The following is an 18,838-nucleotide window of genomic DNA, read 5'->3' as shown; positions in this document are numbered from 1 at the left end:
TGAACTTGAACTGAAACTATTGTTGGTTTTTTTTTGTTTTGTTTTAAATTGGTTTGAAGTATTACATCTGACCCGGAATCTGTCTGCCAATTTTTGTTGTTTTACAATCACTTTTTTCTAGTTGTAACTGTTTGTCTCCCCTATTACTGTGTGAAAGATGAACACAAATGGAAACTACACAAGAAAGCAGTGAAACTGAGTGCAAAAGTGATATCAAATGCTGAAAACAAATGACATCAAAATTATTTCCCTCTTATCTTTCAACTAGTGTAACCTTATTGTTTGTAATTAATAGATTTAAAAAATGGAGCAAATGTGATTAAGTTTCATATGGAATACTGCAGTATACAATTGCATTGGTGTTCTTTATCGTAAAATAACTTACAAAGTGAGTGTGAAAGAACTTGGTATCTTTGGTTGGGCTGGGTCTTGTATGCCTCTGGAAGCCTACATTTTATTGTACATCTGACTGTTACACAGTTATTATTTGCTGATGATATACTTGCCACTGTATAAGATTTTAAAGGAAGGCCCCTGCCCAGTTTGTAATCCAAATAAACCCCCTTACTCAGAGGCCTTGAAGGTACTAGTTTATAGGTTTAAAAAAAAGTGATAGCTTTTCTGATTAGCATTTGGGGTTTGAGAATAAGGCTCATTCTTCCTTGTCTCCCATGCAGAATTCACTTTTTTTCCAGAATGCTAGCAAACAATTTCCCTCAGATATCTATCTGTCAGTTCTACAAATACAGCAGTTTGCTTATTCTAAATTGAATTAGACAATTTATAGAATGGAAAGAAAACTTAAAAAGGTTTCAGATGATGTATCTGTTACCTGGATTCTATGAAAAGGACTTGCAGTCTATCTGTAAATTTTAAGTTACGAAATAACTGGATAGTTTACCTTGTTTCTTGCATGGTAGAAATTTCTTGGCATTCTAACAGCCAAAGCTGCTTTTTTGTCTGTCCTGTTGACGTTACAGTCCCTTTGGCAATTTTTCAACCCATCTCCTTAGAGAATGTTTCTGTCGCCTTATCCAGCATTTGACTGGAATCATCTACATTTTATGGAAGTGTCAGTTCATCAACACTGAGTGAAAGAACGTTGAATTTCTGAATGGACAGTCCCCTCCTGTTTGTAAAGTTAAAAATAATTGGTTTTCTTTCTTGACATGGACTTGGATTTAAACAGTCTACTTTCTCCACTAAATCACTTTTCTGTGTTATACCTCTATCCACAAATAAATTATTTAGTCTTCTAATCCGGTGTGTTTTCAACTTTTCTGTAATCTGACCTCATTGCAACAGAAATAAATTTTGGATTCTTTCCCATAATTTCAGGACTCCCCGCCCTGTAAAGGAAGGGCAGAGGGGAGGGTGATCATGACCTACAGGATGAAAACCCATACCCTATTACCTTTCACAAGGTTTGTCCATTATCTCATGATCACCTGTTAAACAGAACACCAGGGACATCAGCTGTGAAACAGCAGAAAAAATCCCTGTACATTTCAACATTGTATATCAGTCTCCTTTTTGTTTATGAAAATAGTGCATATAACAGCTTCTGAAAGAAAGGTTTATTCAAATGGGTATGTCACACTTTTCATAGAATTTTAAAATATAAAGGAAGTCTCACTCCTCAGGAGATCATTGGGTTAACAGCAAATCTTTGTCAGCTTGATGGGGAATAACAGAAACAAATTACTAAATGCAAATACATTGTGCATGCTACCAAAATCTTTTACTGTATATTCATATGTGTATACTTATTTCTTAAGGAGGAGAAACTTTTTTTCAAACATCCCTCCTTAAGTCAGAGGAGTAGATTTTTTCCTAACAGCAAATAAAAATAGCAGACTTCTTCAAAATCACATTCTTCCTCTAAAGGAGAGTGGATGATTCATGCTTCTCTGCTGTTTCCTTGTCTTAGCAGATAGAGGCTAGACTTCTGCGTAGATTTTTACCTTGACTTTTTTTCCCCCAACCATGTTTTTACCTCAGGATTAGCTAGGATAGAGTCAGGGGCTTTGAATGTTTTTCCTTACACTCAGTGTTTTGCGGAGTCAGTCTCCTCCAGGTGCAGTGTGTTCCTTCTCCTTTAGTTGATGGAGATGATTTTGTGAGAAATGCCCCCTCCATTTATGATATGTCAACAGATATAAGTATACCCAGTACTTATGGCTTCATAGTTTCACTGATCCTACATTGCTCCTCTTCCCTCTCAAAAGTCAGAACCACAACTTAGCCCAGAAGCCCATTAGTACCTTGGTTCTGCTGTAAGCATGGAAGGGATAGAATAATCATATGCCTTCTTGGAGAAGAACTTTTAACATGGAAATTTGTGGGACCGAGTCAGTCAAGACGCACTTGCATTAATACGCCTTGCTGGTGGTCCTCAGAATATTTTTGTCACAGCTTCCAATCTATCATATATTGAAAAACTCACAGCCTCATTCTTGGACAACTTATTTCACATAGATGACCTGCTAGTCTCCAGAAGCCTAGGGTTTAATTCTTTGTCTGAACCAGCAGACCAAGATGCTCCTGACCTTCACAAGGCGGTTCGCCCTGTGTAGTGCTCCTCCTTAAATCTTCTTACACAGCCTCACTTATGGGCTCAAGGTAACATTCCTTTCTAACTTTGTCCCTGGAGACTGATTCTTCCATCTTTCTGCAGTGGAAAAAAGAGCTTTTCTGTCTTAATAGTTCAATATCCTTATGTGCACAAGGATCATGGGGATTGGTGACCCTGAAGGAGAATAAGATTCTTTCACAGATAGATTTTCCAACGGAATAGAAGTTGAACCATATTGAAAAAGCAGGTGAGCTGAAAGCTAAATTCAAAGGACTATTCTCTGGCTCCAGAAGGTGGAAGGAGAGGCCTAATTTTGCTTGCTGTAAGAAGAGCTCATGGTTTGGGGGGGTGTGAGGAGGGAAAGAGGCTGCTGCCTTTGGGGATGCTTATCTGGGAAATTGAGTGCATATGAAAAATTGTAGTAATTTAGGAACTATGGCATGGCTTTTTCCCCCCTTGAATAATAAATCCAACATGGCTTTTATAGTCCTTAGATTGGAATCCAATATTTCAGGGAATGGCCGAGAAAGCTGTTTCCTGGAAATTCAAAGTTGAAGTTAAAAGAAATCCAAGCATGTTAAAGAAATAAAAATGCACTGGTAGAGCACCCAGAAAACCTTAACTCTATACTATAGTGACACCATAAGGGAAAAAATATGAAAAATCTAATGTCTCTTTGGACTTAATCTAATCCAGGATATCAAATACTAAAATGCCTTTATATGATTATTTTATGCTGGTGCTACAGAGCAGAATTAAGGTGTTAGGTTCTTAACTATGCATTTCCATACAGTAACATATTTGAATTTCTTTTCATTTCAGTTTTAATTACAAACTTCCTCAGTTTATCTTGCTTGTTTGGGGCATAATAAGAATTAAGAACATCCCTGCAAATCTCTGCATTACTGTATTCTCAACTTTAACACCATTTAAAATTCATATTTTGTCTGGAAATTGTATATAACTAGTTAAAATAGGCAACTTTAATGACAATTCTGAATGGTTTCATAAGCAATTCAAACAAAGTAAAATACTTTTAGTATGTAGTGTTTGTGTTTAATCATTTTATACTATGGTAGCACTCAAAGGCCACAATCGGAATTGAGGCCTCTTTGTAATAGGCACAGAGGAAACCCAGATGAAGAAACAATCCCTGCCCGGGAGAGTTTATAATCTGGCATATAACTTTATAATAATTTATTGAATCATCTTTAATTTTGTAATTTCAATTTCAAGAATGTGAATTTTTGTTTTTAGATAAAACTATTAAATTATGGAAAATAAGTGAAAGGGATAAAAGAGCTGAAGGTTATAACTTGAAAGATGAAGATGGACGACTTCGGGATCCATTTAGAATCACAGCACTAAGAGTATGTGTTTTGGTTTTTCCTTTGGCTCTCGTTAAATCTGCTTTTTTGAATGTACAACTTTACCTTTGTACATTTAAAAAGAGGTGTTATTCATTTATAAAGTTGTCTTGTATTGCAGTTTGTATTATGTGGAGTCAAAACTGTATTGGGTATTTCAGGATAATACAGAATTAAATTAAAGATATTACTGAAGTTTCATTAATTCATGGGCCCATAAAACACTGCCTAGATGCTTTGGGAAGATTAAAGACCAGACAAATATTTTGTTATGAGCTTCTTAGTGACATCTTGGAACGTCTTAATGCTGTTGTAAATATAAATAGGGTTTTTAAAGTCTGTTTAAAATTAAGTTAATAAAATTTTTCATTAGGTGTATCCTTTCATTCGTCTAAATAATATATAGAAGACAGTAAAATTATTAAGATAGAAGAATATTTTTGAATGAACTTTTTTTTAACATAAGACTCTTGCACTGTCTAGGTTCAAAGATAGTGTATCACTTCTACTTATCTCCCTGAATAGCCTGTTGTGTTAATGACCCATCTCACAACATGTGTGTGGATCATAAATTTGCACTTAACACAGGGTGGTTATCTTTGACATGGGTGGAAAATTAAATTTAAAGAATATTTTTCAGTAACGTTCAGCTCACTTTTTAATTAAACTGTTTGGCCATCTTGGCCATGTAGGTCTAAATTTAATGGTTTCAAGGATGCATTACAAGAGACATTTGATCTTGTATTTGATTGAGTGGAGCTTGTTCTGAAATTGAAAAGGCTCAAAAGTTTTTGTTTTTGTTTTTTTCCTAATGGTTTTGATTTACTGCTTGTGGATTTAATGTTTTTAGTATTCAGATAAATGTTATTGATAACATTTTCTTCTATTGCACCATCATAAACTAAAGAACTGGATCCATTCCTAATCCTGATTTGCCCTTTTTAAAATATGAAGCCGTTGCAGAAGACTATGGATTGAATGCTGTGTCAAGACAAAACAGAATACAGTAGAACCTCAGAGTTATGAACACCTCAGGAATGGAAGTTGTTTGTAACTCTGAACAAAACATTATGAAAACATTCAAAAGTTTGCAGCTGAGCATTGACTTAGTACAACTTTGAAACTTTACTATGCAGAAGAAAAATGCTTCTTTTAACCATCTTAATTTCAGTGAAACAAGCACAGAGACAGTTTCCTTACCTTACAATTTTTTTAAGCTTTTCCTTTATTTTTTTAGTAGTTTAACACAGTACTGTGCTGTATTTGTGCTTTTTGTCTCTGCTGCTGCCTGATTGCGTACTTCTGGTTCTAAATGAGGTGTGTGGTTGACTGGTCAGTGTTTGTAATTCTGTGTGTTCTTAAATCTGAGGTTCTACTATACTTACAGAGCAGAAATGAGAAGCCTTTCTACTTTTGGTCATGTGTGTTTATATTAGTATAAACTAAACTGAGGGTATAAAAACACAGTATTATTAAAGCCAGTCACAACCCAATCAAATTGCAATAATAGGTCAAGTCACTTTTCCAGAGCAAGATTGTATGTGTAGGTAAAATTTTTCTTAGTGTCCTATAGCTATAAATAGTAAAAACTACTTGCATGGCACAGTTACTAGGAAGCTTGATGATTCAGGGTTTAGTTTCACCAGTAACTTATTAATAACATATGTTCCTTTTATTTGAGATTTGGTAATATTTACACTTGTATGTTTTTCATAATCAATCACCCAGGAATGATTCAGGTGGTTTCTTAATATGTTCGCCTGATGCTATTTCATTTTCACATTCTAGTCTCAAAAGTTACTTTTAGATTTCATTGTGTGAATTTTACTTCACCCTTTCTTGTGCATTTTAGAAGAAATCTGCTTCACCCACATAAAACCTAAATAACTAGATGCAGGGAATGTATCGTTGTCAATGTGGTACACAGTGACTTCCCCTCCAAACAGCAGGTACTCCAGAATTGCAGGTGTAGCCACTCCTGGACCCTTGGGGTGTTAGGCCTACTGGATTCATATAAAGACATCCCCATTCCTTCAATACTGATCTACGAAACTGGCACAGAGGGCCTTTCCACTGGACATGGAGAGTGGAAGCGCTCTGTGTGGCTCATGTGCCAACTGTTCCTCTGTGCAGCCTTGCAGCCAGGAGTTAAAGGAGAATTTCACACTTAATTGCATTAATTGTAATTTAGATTTTGTTTAACCTTTCCTTAATTACACTAATTCTAGTGTTCCTGGATTTTGATTGTTCTTTTATTATAAAACTCATGTACCCTAAAATAATAATTTTAGTCCACCTCATCCTAGCACTCTATTTCATCCATTATATTTTTTTTCTTACATTTTAACCTTAAATGTTAAAATGTGACTAATCATTAGTGGCAAGAAGAGGAATGTTTTTTATAATAAACAAGGTATGTGGCAACTCCAGAAACCTCTTGTATCTAAGCTTTTTAAAAAAAAAATTGTTTCTATTCTCTTGGTGTGTTAAAAATAATTTATCAATAGTTCAGTAAAAAGAGCATCAGATTGTGTTATGAGGACATGGTTAAGTTGATTTCATTTGTAAATTAACTAATTTTCTTTTAAAAGTCCATATTCTTGTTGTTCATCCTTCAAATAGTTTTTTCATTCCATTTTAAAATGTTGTTTTAAGGGTTTTTCAGCTCCCTTGTTGATGTTTAGAAGGGATTAACTGACAAAGGAGAAACAGTCAGTGCACCAAGTGCTATCAGATGCTCAAAGTAAACAGGCTTAGATCTCTTTTGTTTAGCTAATTTTTGTTATAGATCTTACAAGTAACTGCAGAAGATATGTTTTCAGGTATATGAGAGTTTCAAATTGAGTATCTCGAAATTGTTCAGTATAAATGTACTTCTCTCGATGGGGAGGTATTGGAGAGTCTTACATATTTGAAATGCAAAAAATGACAGTCTGGGATCTGGTTTGTGAGTGCTAATATGGAAAATCAGAGTAGGGTGGGCAACTGTTTTATTAGATTTTTTTGCCCAGTGGATTTGAAAAGTGCCCCAGAACTAAGTGAACTGTGTTCCTGTACAGAGAGAAAATGAGGTTTCTGTAGTCTACATTGCTATTTTACATAATAGGAAATATGACTATGTATACCATAGTTGAATGAATTCATCTTTAATGTAAACTTTTGAATCACAAATTACTAGCTCTTTTTTATCTTTACAGTGAACTTTCCCCACATATAAACACTGACTTTTCTTGTATCTTCTCTTCCCCTTTGCAGGTGCCAATATTGAAACCCATGGACCTAATGGTAGAAGCAAGTCCCCGAAGGATATTTGCAAATGCGCACACGTATCACATAAACTCTATTTCAGTAAATAGTGATCATGAAACATACCTTTCTGCAGATGACCTAAGAATTAACCTATGGCATTTAGAAATCACAGATAGAAGTTTTAGTATCCTTTTCCTGTATGAATTCTATGATTACATATAAATTTCTGTTTTGACTATTAATAGAAACACTTTCATTGTTATATCTGCAGTTTTACTAAACACAAGTTCCCTAAATACTTCCATTTAACTCTAGTCATATAATTAAACACTAGTTTAAATGCACTAATTCACAGTGAAACATGTTTTTGAAATGAAAAGCTGCAAGTAGGAAGATATGTAGAGTTTAATTTTGCAGAGCAGAAAGTGAAGACGAGGTGAAATTCTGGGACCATATATCTTAAATGTGGGGGTCAGTCTTCCATTAAATGATCTTATTGATAATATATGTAAAATAAAAGAATTCCATTTCACTAGAGAGTTCTGTCTCCTGTTGTATTCAAAGTGTCAGCTATGTAGTCTGATGTTAATCTTGAAATAAAGTAAAGACTTAGAATTTTGCATAGCAAGTATGGATATGCCTTACAGACAATACTGAAAGTGACCCTTTTGCTATGGCTCACGGCTGCCTATTTCAGGCCAAAATGGTCCAAGAGATATTTTGGCAAGTAACGTAGGTGTCTTCAATAAAAGCAAAGGTGAGAGAAATATAAAATAGCCATTAAGTTGTTTCAGGGCATAAGAGGAACGAAGGCCATTCAGTGTTCTGTTTGTAAGATCCTGCAAAAAATTTCCACACAAATATTTTTAGTTTTTAGGGTACAGATTCTAGGACGAGCCCAGGATTATTTTTATGCTACTCCTGTCCTTTTACAATGAGTAAATGTCCGCAAAGCAGAAGGGTGGAACTTACCTTATGCTTCTAAAAATATACTACAACCATAATTAACCATTTTTTGGAAATTGTATTTTAGAAATAATAAAAATGGGAAATGCTATTTGTTGCCTTTACCAACCAACTTTCAGACATTGTAGATATTAAGCCCGCTAACATGGAGGAACTAACAGAAGTGATTACTGCTGCAGAGTTTCACCCACATCATTGTAATGTGTTTGTCTACAGTAGTAGCAAAGGAACTATACGACTCTGTGATATGCGTTCTTCAGCCCTCTGTGATAGACATTCAAAATGTAAGTAATTTAGACTATATCTTCTTGCTTTATAGACTTTTGTCATATACAACAAGAGACCGTGTAGGTGTTCTACCTATATAAACAAACATTAAAATGTCAAATTCTGCTTATTGGTAAAGAACTTACAAAGGTAAGGAGTCATAGTTTTGTAGAATGGAACATTTTAATTGTCTTGTTCTAGGCCATCAGCAAGCAGAAGTGTAGCATGAGACAATTGACGATGTGACTCAAGTGCTTTTGGCACCAGTGAGACCTGTCTTCTGTCCAGACTCAGTCTTGGTGCTTCTCAAAGGTATCTGCTTAACAAGTGCCAGTTAAGGGCAGTTTATTGACATCTACCTTTGTGCATTAGGAACTGGGCTGAGGCTGCCAGAACCCATTTCATTTGTGACCATTTACACCTATCGGAATGAATTTTATTCATAATGATCTGTGCTGGATTTGAAGCCAGTTCCCAGAGGTGAAAGGCCAGTGTTTTTGAAGCACTGAGCCACACAGCCTCATATAGGTGAGGAAAGCTTTTATATTTCCACCATAAGGAATAGGGCCCATCTTTACGCACAGCCTGTTGTTTCTTGGTTGTATTACAGTAGTAATGGTTTTATATATCACTACTTCCTGGGGTTTACCTAAATTGCATTGATATTTCTAGGTAAGCTCATATTCTGAAGCAAAGATGAGGGGTTTTTGATTGGGGAAGAGAAATATTTAAACATTGTGGCAAGTATGGTATGGCGCATTTCCTTTTTAGTCAACTTAGCTTATATAAATGGAAATGTCAATGGCCAATCTAACTTGTCATATTTTTGTTAGTTTCCTTTACTCTGTAAAACGTACGGTAGTCTGTGATGTTTTCATAAAAGGTTTGTAAGAAAGAACTTTGCTATTATTCCCTTGGTGTTGAATGGTTCATCTTGTCATTGATTTGAAGAATTAAGAGTAAATGACTTTCAACCTAACCAAGAAGCATGGTTCAAGAAAACAGACAAAAATCCTCATTGAATTTCAGTGTAAATACAAACTTGCTCTTTCAGTAGATTTTGTGTGTGGTGCAATTTATATTCACTTATAAATAAACCATGTACCCTACAGCACCACTAAAAGATGTGGGATCTGTAAAAGAAATGTACACTGGAGATGCTGACTTCTCTTACTGTTTCACATTTAAAAATTTTTTAGTTTTACATTATGGTAAAGTTATAGAATAATCAGTAGTCCTAGAGGGAACACAGTGACTTTTGAATTTAACTTCATATACTGTTTTTTTCTTTTTGTTAGTTTCTGCCTCTTAATGTTCATTCCAAAACTCCAGGAATTGCAGCTTCTTCATATGCCCTAATGGGAGAACCCATTGGAGCTTAGCAGCTAGTGGTTCTAGCTACGAGAACTTAGTGCCTTTTTAAAGAAAGATCACCTTTTTAAAAAAAAAAAAAAAAAAAAAGCTAAGCAGGGCTATAATCTCTTTTTCTTTTCTTTTTTTAAATGGAGGATTTAGTATTCAGGTCCATGATTTTAAAATATGTAAATACTGAATAGCATTGCCATTTGTAACATGTTGAGTATTGGATTCAGTTTTACTTTACATCTTAATTTACAGTTTTTGAAGAGCCTGAAGATCCCAGCAGCAGATCATTCTTTTCAGAAATTATTTCCTCAATATCTGATGTAAAATTCAGTCACAGTGGTCGATACATGATGACAAGAGACTACCTTTCAGTTAAAGTGTGGGATCTCAATATGGAAAACAGGCCTGTAGAGACATATCAGGTAAAGTGTTCATATTTTTTAATTTAAAAAAAAAAAGCATCTTTTTCTTTTTTTAGATCTGTCTAATACTTCCTTAAATGTTTTAAGGTTCATGAATATCTTCGAAGCAAGCTTTGTTCTCTCTATGAAAATGACTGCATCTTTGACAAGTTTGAGTGCTGCTGGAATGGTTCTGATAGGTAAGGTTAATTTCAGAAATTTAGTCCCCAATCCTGAGAACACTTAACTTATGTTAAGTATGTGAACAGTCCTTTTGAAGTCAATTTGCAAGATTAAGGTCTGAAAATATTTACCTTTTGCATCCTCAAAAAGATGGCAAAGGCAATGTAAACTTTCTCTCAATTAACCCTATTTTAGTTTAAATTATTGCTGCAGTTGCGTACAACTAGCTTTTTTGGATATTGACTTTAAAACTATCCTGAAACAATTTTTTCATATTTTTTTTAAATAAGACAAATACAGAACTGGTTTTCATTATTTTGAAAGATCAGTTTTTGTTTAATTTTATTTCCAACCTTTCTGTTGGGCTTTGTCCTTAAATTTGTTGTCAAAGGTAAACAATACATATAGAAACAGAGGTAGCTGTATAATGCAGTTTTATGTCTTCTAGCTTTTGTTTTGTTATATGATCCATGGAAACTTTAAAAATTTCTGGATAAAAAGTGATATACAAGAGTGTGGTGGTTTGGAACTGCTCTGTGATAACTTATTGATATTGTATGTTGGCCTGGTTATTGGGTATTTACTGTATGAATATACTGCTATATTAGCTCAATAGGGGTATGTCTGAAATACAGGCAGGAAGGAGAAGAATGGCTCGAGAGCTACCTATCAGCAAATACTGGAGAGTTGTTAAGGGACAATGCCAGCACTGCTAGCTTGATTCTTCCTCAGTCTCCAAACATCCTACAAAACTGGTTTTGGCCAGGACCCACCAAAGAACAAGAGAACCATAGCAGGGTATAAATAGGAACATGCTCTCCTGGGGAGGTAGAACCTGCAGGAACCAGATTAAAATAAGACTCTGACATAATGGCTCACTCCAAGTTTCTGGGGAAGCTAGACCTGCCTATGTCCCCATCATGGGATGATAAGACTCTGAAATAAGATAGACATGCATATAGACTTATTTATTTTAAAATCCTTTTGTCCCCTAAGGCTTTGTTTCTGCAGCAAAATAAACAATGCTTTTGTTTTAAGAAGGCTGTTCGGTCAATATAGACCTCTGGTCACAGATTCCTGAAGGGAAGAACCTGATACGAAAACACAGGAAGATCTGCAGGGCAGAAATGTTTGATAGGGTACTGTAGCGCAGGTCCCAGTCAAGGAGAGGGAGCATTGCAAAATTCCACCCTGGGATAGGTATAAGAATGAGCCTAACACCTGAAGGAGTGCACTAGGAGAGATCAGAAAGGGGACATAGGTGCAGCTACATCTGTAACCAGGACAAAGAACTTATTAGGGTCATTGCAAAAATCTCACTTGGAATATTAGCAGTCCTACCCTGCTCGTATCAATTTCCAGAAAGGAGTTGTCATTTTACATTTCTGCTAATACAAGAGTTAAATATCTTTCAACAAAGTTGATCATTTTCTGAAATTTTCAGGCGAAAGGTTACCTGCATTACCTTTTTGATTTCTCAAAGTCAAAAGAACTATCATAGGTTTAGACTGTTATAAACAAATCTGTTCTATAATTAAGGCTCTGATGTCGTTCTTGTTACACAATTTATGTGGTGCTGTTTGCACCCCAGAGAAGTTCTCTCCCTCTCTGGTATAATCCAATCAGTATAGTATTCCTTGTATTTTGATATTACAGTCAACTCGTTTTACACTGTTCTCAATTATTGAATTTTTACTGTGATGTAGATATTTGTATTAACTTTTATAATTTGTTCTCATCAGGGGAAGGTAGAGATAACTGGTATCTGGGAAGTGGCTTTGGGCTCCAGGAAGCAGTTTTGAAATACACATCCAAGTGTCTGCAGTGCAGGAGAGCTGCCCTGCATTTCTGGTACTGCTAGCTGGAATTGGGTGGTTGCTCAAGGACTACCTTTCCCCCTGGCTGCTTCCAGTGCTGTAGGATGAAGAGGGGGTAGGGAAGGGATAATACTACAGTAGGAGTAGGGGCAGTTCTGTCAGCTGTGACAGGGAGGGTGCTGCTACTTCACCAGCCATTTTTTCTTGTGCTGGTCCAGAGGGCTAGAGCAGGGAAAGGTCATGAGTGATTTGTCTGTGTCTGTAAGAGAAGAGACAGTGAGGGGAGAGGATATGTAGGATAGCAAGGGGGTGGGGAGAGAGCTGGAGAGGAGGCAGTGGTGAATGTGATGTATGAAATAAATGATGTGGGAAAATGGATCAAAGGAGTGGCAATGAGGAAGGACATAAAGTAAGAGAAAAGAATATAGTGCAAGGTTCTAGTTTTAAATTTGAGCCCTGGCAGTCATTCATTCTGTGCACAGAAGAAATAAATGAGGTACACTGCAGTGGAATAATATATTATGGTCTTTAGTAATCCAAGTAAAATATTTCCTTTTCTTCTGGTTTTAAACAGTGCTATTATGACTGGCTCCTACAACAATTTCTTTAGGATGTTTGACCGTAACACACGACGGGATATTACATTAGAAGCATCAAGAGAAAGTAGCAAACCTCGTGCCATCTTAAAGCCGCGCAAAGTGTGTACAGGTGGTAAGAGAAAGAAAGATGAGATAAGTGTTGACAGTCTGGACTTCAACAAGAAGATCCTTCATACAGCATGGCACCCCACAGAGAACATCATTGCTGTAGCTGCCACCAATAACTTGTATATATTCCAGGACAAAATTAACTAAAGATGGCTTATTTGAGGACAAAGTCGTCTTCTTGCATAGTTAAGCTCAGTTGTTTCTGTAAAAAAGAAGGCCTTGTTGTCCTACCAGTAAAGAACATTGATGCACTTACTTCCCTTTATAGATAAAGGAGAGAAGCTTGCCTGGTTTTGAGTTCGTGGTGTAGTTCTGCCTTCAGTGAGGGGGATGTGAGTTGCAATTGTCAACAAGAAAAAGCCCACTAGAAGCAGAATTGATGGACAGTGCTCAATAAAGGCCAATACTCAAATGTATTTATTTAAGTCTGAGCCTTCCTTTCCAGTTTATAGACCAAAAATTTAACACCCAAGAAGAAAACTTGTCATAAAAATATAATTTCTGTCTCTGCGCTCTTTCTCTGCTGTAATATTTTGGGCCTTTCAAAACATTTATTGTGCTTTATGCCTGTAAACATTCCTTCTCTGGCCTTTTATCTAGGCTTAGGTGTTTTTATCTCTGAGCACTTAGGTAGGTCTTGAGTTGGGTTTGTAGGCAGGTTTCCATGTATATTTACTCACCAACTGTATCTATAACCACACCTTCTGGTGTAAACCACTTAATAAAAATAACAAACTATAAAAAGTGTTTTTAAATCTGAAAGTATGTATTCAGTCTTTTTATTTTTTTATCGCATGTATTGAGGTTGTGAAAAATAATTCTGATGGGAAGATTTGAAAAGTTTGTCCCAGAACATTGATTTTTGACAGGCAGGTATGAACAGATTTGTGAGTATGAAATATTTCGTACTACTCTAAAATTAGTTTCCACAAAACTGTCATTAGTTGAAATTGTGTTGGTTGCCTGTAAAATTACATCATACTTTATACAAAAAGTAGGAGATTGAAAAGGTTGGTATAAAGTTATCTAGAGCCATACTAGAAAGAGACCCCCTTCAATAGAAGGAAAAAAATATCTTAAAACGTTCAACAGAATTGCTGCTTTAACAATTAAAAATCCGATTGAACAGATGCCTCTCAAATGTTCGACATAAACACATACCTTATGTGCATTATTTTTTTTTAACCTGGTTAGTACCTCTTGTTTTGGAAAAAAATATACTTTATTTTAAATATTAAAATTTGGCATAATATGTATATTGAATTTCACATTGCAGTTAAAAAAATTAACTTATTATGCCAAACAGCAGCACAACATAACAAATTTTAACATATTGTAACCCATGTTGAGACCATGAGATAAGGTTATATGGAGGCTACATACAGATGTGAAATGCATTTGTGGTAATGTCTGTTCCTGTTGACAACAGAAGGTTAAAGAATAATTCTTGGTACTCCCTTTCAAAAGGGCCTGCAACTCATCCCTCAGTTTTTCACCCAAAACAGGTGTGGGTGTAAAATTGTACCTGAAATAATTGCAGGCACATTTTAATAGCATCAAATTACCTAGATATGTAAAGGCTATAAAATGTGCCTGCAAAATCAGAGGTGTCTTCTGAAAATCAGATCCTTTGAGCCTCCGTGATGAAATACAGAAGTGTGGTTTACACTCCATTTTTAATAAAATGAAGGTGTATTATGATTACTCAACCAGATATGGATATGCAAGAAAAAAATGTCTCTGTTCCTTCCCTCTCAATTAATGTCCATAGTGCCACTCTTGTTCACAATAAGCTAGTAAATACAGCTAACTTTTTGGGGTTCTATGAATAAAGTTTAAATAAAAATCTTATACTGTATATTGGTTGTGACACTATTTGCAAATCTTGAAATGTGGAACTAGGTCATTTAAACATTAGATTTGACCTTGTTCTTAAAATACATAATAGAGCTAATACAATGGGATTGTATATACTTGTTCAATTATTTTGACCAAAAAGTTTAATAAATTTTAAATGTTTACCTGAACGTGCTCTTTGTATTTTGACAACTTTTTCCTTATTTTTGCTTCTGAAATTTTAGCTGAGTTCTGCCAACATAATTCATTGTAGACTTCCATGTTAAATTGGTATGCTTCTTAGGAAAGGGAAATGACCAAGTATATTTAGCAAAAGCCTATAGAATCTCCTGCAAGCCCTTTTTATGCACTTCACTTGGTTCACTTGAGTAGTCCCATTAATTTTCCACTGAGCAAATTTAAATATGTGTAAGGGCTTGTCTACACTTAAAACGCTACAGTAGTGCTTCAGTGTAGACATTATGTATGGCTGACATGAGGGGTTCGCCTGTCAGTGTAGGCAATCCACCTCCCCAAGAGACAGTAGCCAGGTTGACGGAAAAATTCTTCCATTGATCTAGTGCTGTTTACACAGGGACTTATGTTAGCTTGACATGACTCGGGTATGGATTTCTCACACCCTTGACCAATGTAGTTAAACCAAACTCATTTTCTAGTATAGATCGGGACTGTGTGTTCGTAAGGTCAGATCCTTAATTCAGAAGGACATATCACCATACTAGATGACTGTAAATATAGTTGGGCTGCCTATTATAGAGCCATTGTGGTTGCGTCCAGCAAACCCCAAACCATGAGTAGGATTAGGAGAAAACTAAAGGATTCTGTAAGAGATTATATAAAAGAATTTAAATTATTTCTTTGGTTAAACAGCTGGTGGTTCATGAAAAGCTTTCAACGCATCTTACTTGGAAACAATTTTTCTTGTCTTTTTGTTTTGGTGGGTGGGATTCTTCCACTCCAGTTTTCAAATATTTGCACAAAAATAAAAATTGAGATTAATAAAATCAATTGTTTGGTATCTGAAATCAGTTTGGAACACCACATTATTCTTTTCAAGTTAGTCTTGATCCTGACCCAGGATGAAAACTTCCATTGGCAGTGGTGGGAGCGAGATTTCCATTGTCTGTTTTCTAGGTAGATTGTTATACTGCACCCAACACCATGGTATCTTAAGTACTTAAGGAGACAGGATTATAGTATGATTTCAAGTGGGAGGTATAAACAGGAGAAATATTGTTAGCGTTAGATATTTGTAGTACTGGATGGATTAGCATATTTATCAGTAAAAGCTAATAAATGTTGATTTCACTGTGTACACCCAAACTGATTTTAAAAAAAAAATTTGATGATGATAGAAATTTACAGATAGGTAAAGTAAGAAAAACGCTCCTTGATAACTATTAGCTTTAAATCAAACTATTTACTCAGTGTGTATTGACATCTGATGTTGACAATTTTAACTTTTTGAATTTCAATATGTACTGTCATAAATGGTCGGACTCCCACAAAAAAAATTTCCCACAATTGTGAAAATTTAAATGGATAAATTGAAAAAATGCTTACAAATATATCAATATAATCAGTCAGTTTTTTTAAAAATTGAATTCTTCAAGCCTATATGTGTTGTCTACAAATATTGCAAGAGAAATTAAGTTCCAAGTTCTCATCTTGGCAGGTAAAAATGTTCAGTTTAGGAAATAAGGATCCTTATTTTATGCAAACATTTCTGAGAGGGAGGATAAATCTGTAGGAGCGAGTAATTTTCAGTTATGTGAGGAAATGAAAAGTGTAACTGTCCTGAATCTTTGTATCAGAATTTACAGTTGTCAGAATTTCCCTTTTTGATCTATCCTTTGATACTCTTCTTTCCCATAAAATGTATTGATGTTTAAATGCAACAAGCATATCCAAGAAGATCCTCCCTTTAGAACATTTTAAGATTTGTATGCTGTAATCAGTTGTATAAAACTCCTTTTGATAAGGGAAGGCAATGTTGTCTAGTGGCTAGAGCACTAGACTGGGATTCGGGAGACCTAGGTTCTATTCCTGCCTCAGCCTGCTGGGTGACCTTGACAAATCATTTCACCTTCTGTGCCTGTTTCCCCAGCTGTAAAACAGGGATAAAGTGCTTTTGAGAGCTATAGATGAAATGGAAAATTTCTTACTGATAATTTTCTTTCAGCTAGCAGTGTCTTCTACAGTTCTGGACATCTGGGGTTACTCTGCTCTCTTTGCAGCTCGCAGAGGCAGATCAATATGGTGCCACAGGGTCTGGCTACACCTCAACTCATCTGGCAGCAAGCAGGAGCAATTTCCAAGCTGTAAAGCTTGCATAACTGCTGGTTTTATACAATGTTACTATGCATAAAAATGTCAAAGTTCTTTCATGGAAGCTTTTAATATTCTGAACTGGATGTTCATTGACATTGATACATCCATAATCATAACCTGTACACTTGTGTATATACATATGTAGAAAATTGTGATTGTAAACTGGTGCAACTTCATCACCTCAGAACAATGAAGTAGGGAGGGAGGAGTCAGGCAGGAAGGGGAGCACTTAGTGTTGTACAACCCACAAAAGAAGACAAATGAGGTGCCTTTACGGTTAATGGGAAAACACTTAGAACTCCCTACTGCCCAATGTAACCACGAGTGTCCATGCCAGGAGGGGGGGAAAGGTTCTTTTGTTTTTGTTTTTTTTGTTTTTTTTTTTTTAAAAAGCCTTTTTAAAGGAGACTTAAAATTGAAGTCTTCATCCAGAAACTGAGGGACAGCCTCTGCTATGAAACTGTTCAGCGGGAATAGGTAACTTAGATTCACTTTTCTAATATGTCAGATATAGAAGTGTAAAGTCTGAAATAGCATCTTTGTTATTTTCTGTAACTTGTATGTGTTTACTTTACCTTATTATTTCATCTTTGAACCTGTGATTTTTTTTCTGTTTGCTCTTTTTATTTTTACCCAAAACAGGTCTCTCATTTGTGGAGTGTGTGCGCCAAAGTGAATTATAATGGGGAGGCTGTTTTCACACGTTCAGGGGTGATGAACCAGAGGGAAAAGTCTGAGAGGCTGGTAGCTAAGAACTCTGGATAGATAGAGTTGGGGAGACCTGTGACTGAAAGGGCTGTTGGGATCACCTCGCAAAGTAACTAGGCTGGTGAAAGTCAAGGTGAAATCTTTGCTTGTGGGCTGGCTACTGGTGTCAGGATTCTGAGCCATGGCAGTACAGCATTAAGGCACCCGAGTTACAGGGACACAACCCCTTACTGGTCTGAGTGATCCCCAAAACCTCACACTAGGGTCTGCATCTTTTGTGAAGCATTTTGGGCTCTGCATTTTTATGATTTGCAAACAGGTGGGAGGGAGGCCAAACATCTGAACAATGAGATCAAAAATCTCCTGATTCAAGCTCGACTTGGAGTTGTTGCCCTTCCGTCTGCTGAGCCACTCTGCCTTTTGATTCAGGTCCTCTTTGATGTGGATCGCTCTGAGGGAAAGGAGGAACTGCTCTGCCCACCTCATTATTTCTATTGCTCCCCTGTGTAGTGTTCTCCTTGTTCTCCCTTGGTGGTTTAGTCGTATTGTCTTATTGAAACAGGATGTAGTTTCTCCTTAGGATGGGCGGGAATCTTTGCTGTGCTATCTTGACCAGTCCCAGCTCCAAGAGGTTTATGCTGTGGCTCCATAGAACTTGGGCTCTTAAGGTTCCCCCAGTGAGCTCCCCAGCCCTCCAGGCTGGTATTGATTGCAGGGACTAAAGGATCTGGAAGGCAGATGGGCATGCCTGTGTGGTCATTGTCATGGGCAGACCACCACTGTAAGGAGCTGAACACCTGTATTCAAACCTATACTTATTTTTCATGTGTTCTGTGCAGTGATCCCACACCTTTCATATAATGGCTTGAAGACTTCTGATATTTGATTGTGCCCAGGGAGTGATGCATGGAGTCCAGCCAGTTGGAGGCATAATGCTATGGCAGGCCTTGTGTGGCTCTGAAGCAAGAAACTTTCTGTATTGAACAGGAGAGATTTTCTTGGCATTGATGATGAAGCTGTGCTCCTGGAGAAGGTTCAATATCGA

At 36.3% G+C, this 18,838-nt stretch overlaps 1 protein-coding gene across 2 annotated transcripts in view; it reads left to right on the top strand.

The window, feature by feature from the left end:
• The window catches only part of PPP2R2D (protein phosphatase 2 regulatory subunit Bdelta), a 42,124-nt gene extending 27,200 nt beyond the window's left edge, over positions 1 to 14,924 (top strand). Inside the window, exons 5-10 of one of the 2 annotated variants that reach the window (XM_077822736.1) lie at positions 3,833 to 3,945; positions 7,198 to 7,375; positions 8,277 to 8,441; positions 10,042 to 10,211; positions 10,299 to 10,390; positions 12,765 to 14,924. In XM_077822736.1, the coding sequence (XP_077678862.1) occupies positions 3,833 to 3,945; positions 7,198 to 7,375; positions 8,277 to 8,441; positions 10,042 to 10,211; positions 10,299 to 10,390; positions 12,765 to 13,044 (998 nt within the window). In that variant the 3' untranslated portion in view covers positions 13,045 to 14,924. The remainder of the gene's footprint in view (positions 1 to 3,832; positions 3,946 to 7,197; positions 7,376 to 8,276; positions 8,442 to 10,041; positions 10,212 to 10,298; positions 10,391 to 12,764) is intronic. The other variant, XM_077822737.1, reaches the window with a different exon arrangement.
• Positions 14,925 to 18,838: the final 3,914 nt, after the last annotated feature.

Source organism: Eretmochelys imbricata, chromosome 7, assembly GCF_965152235.1.
Source record: "Eretmochelys imbricata isolate rEreImb1 chromosome 7, rEreImb1.hap1, whole genome shotgun sequence".
Lineage (NCBI taxonomy): Eukaryota > Metazoa > Chordata > Testudines > Cheloniidae > Eretmochelys > Eretmochelys imbricata.
Note: the sequence above shows the minus strand (reverse complement) of the source record. Positions and strands in the feature narration are given on the sequence as shown.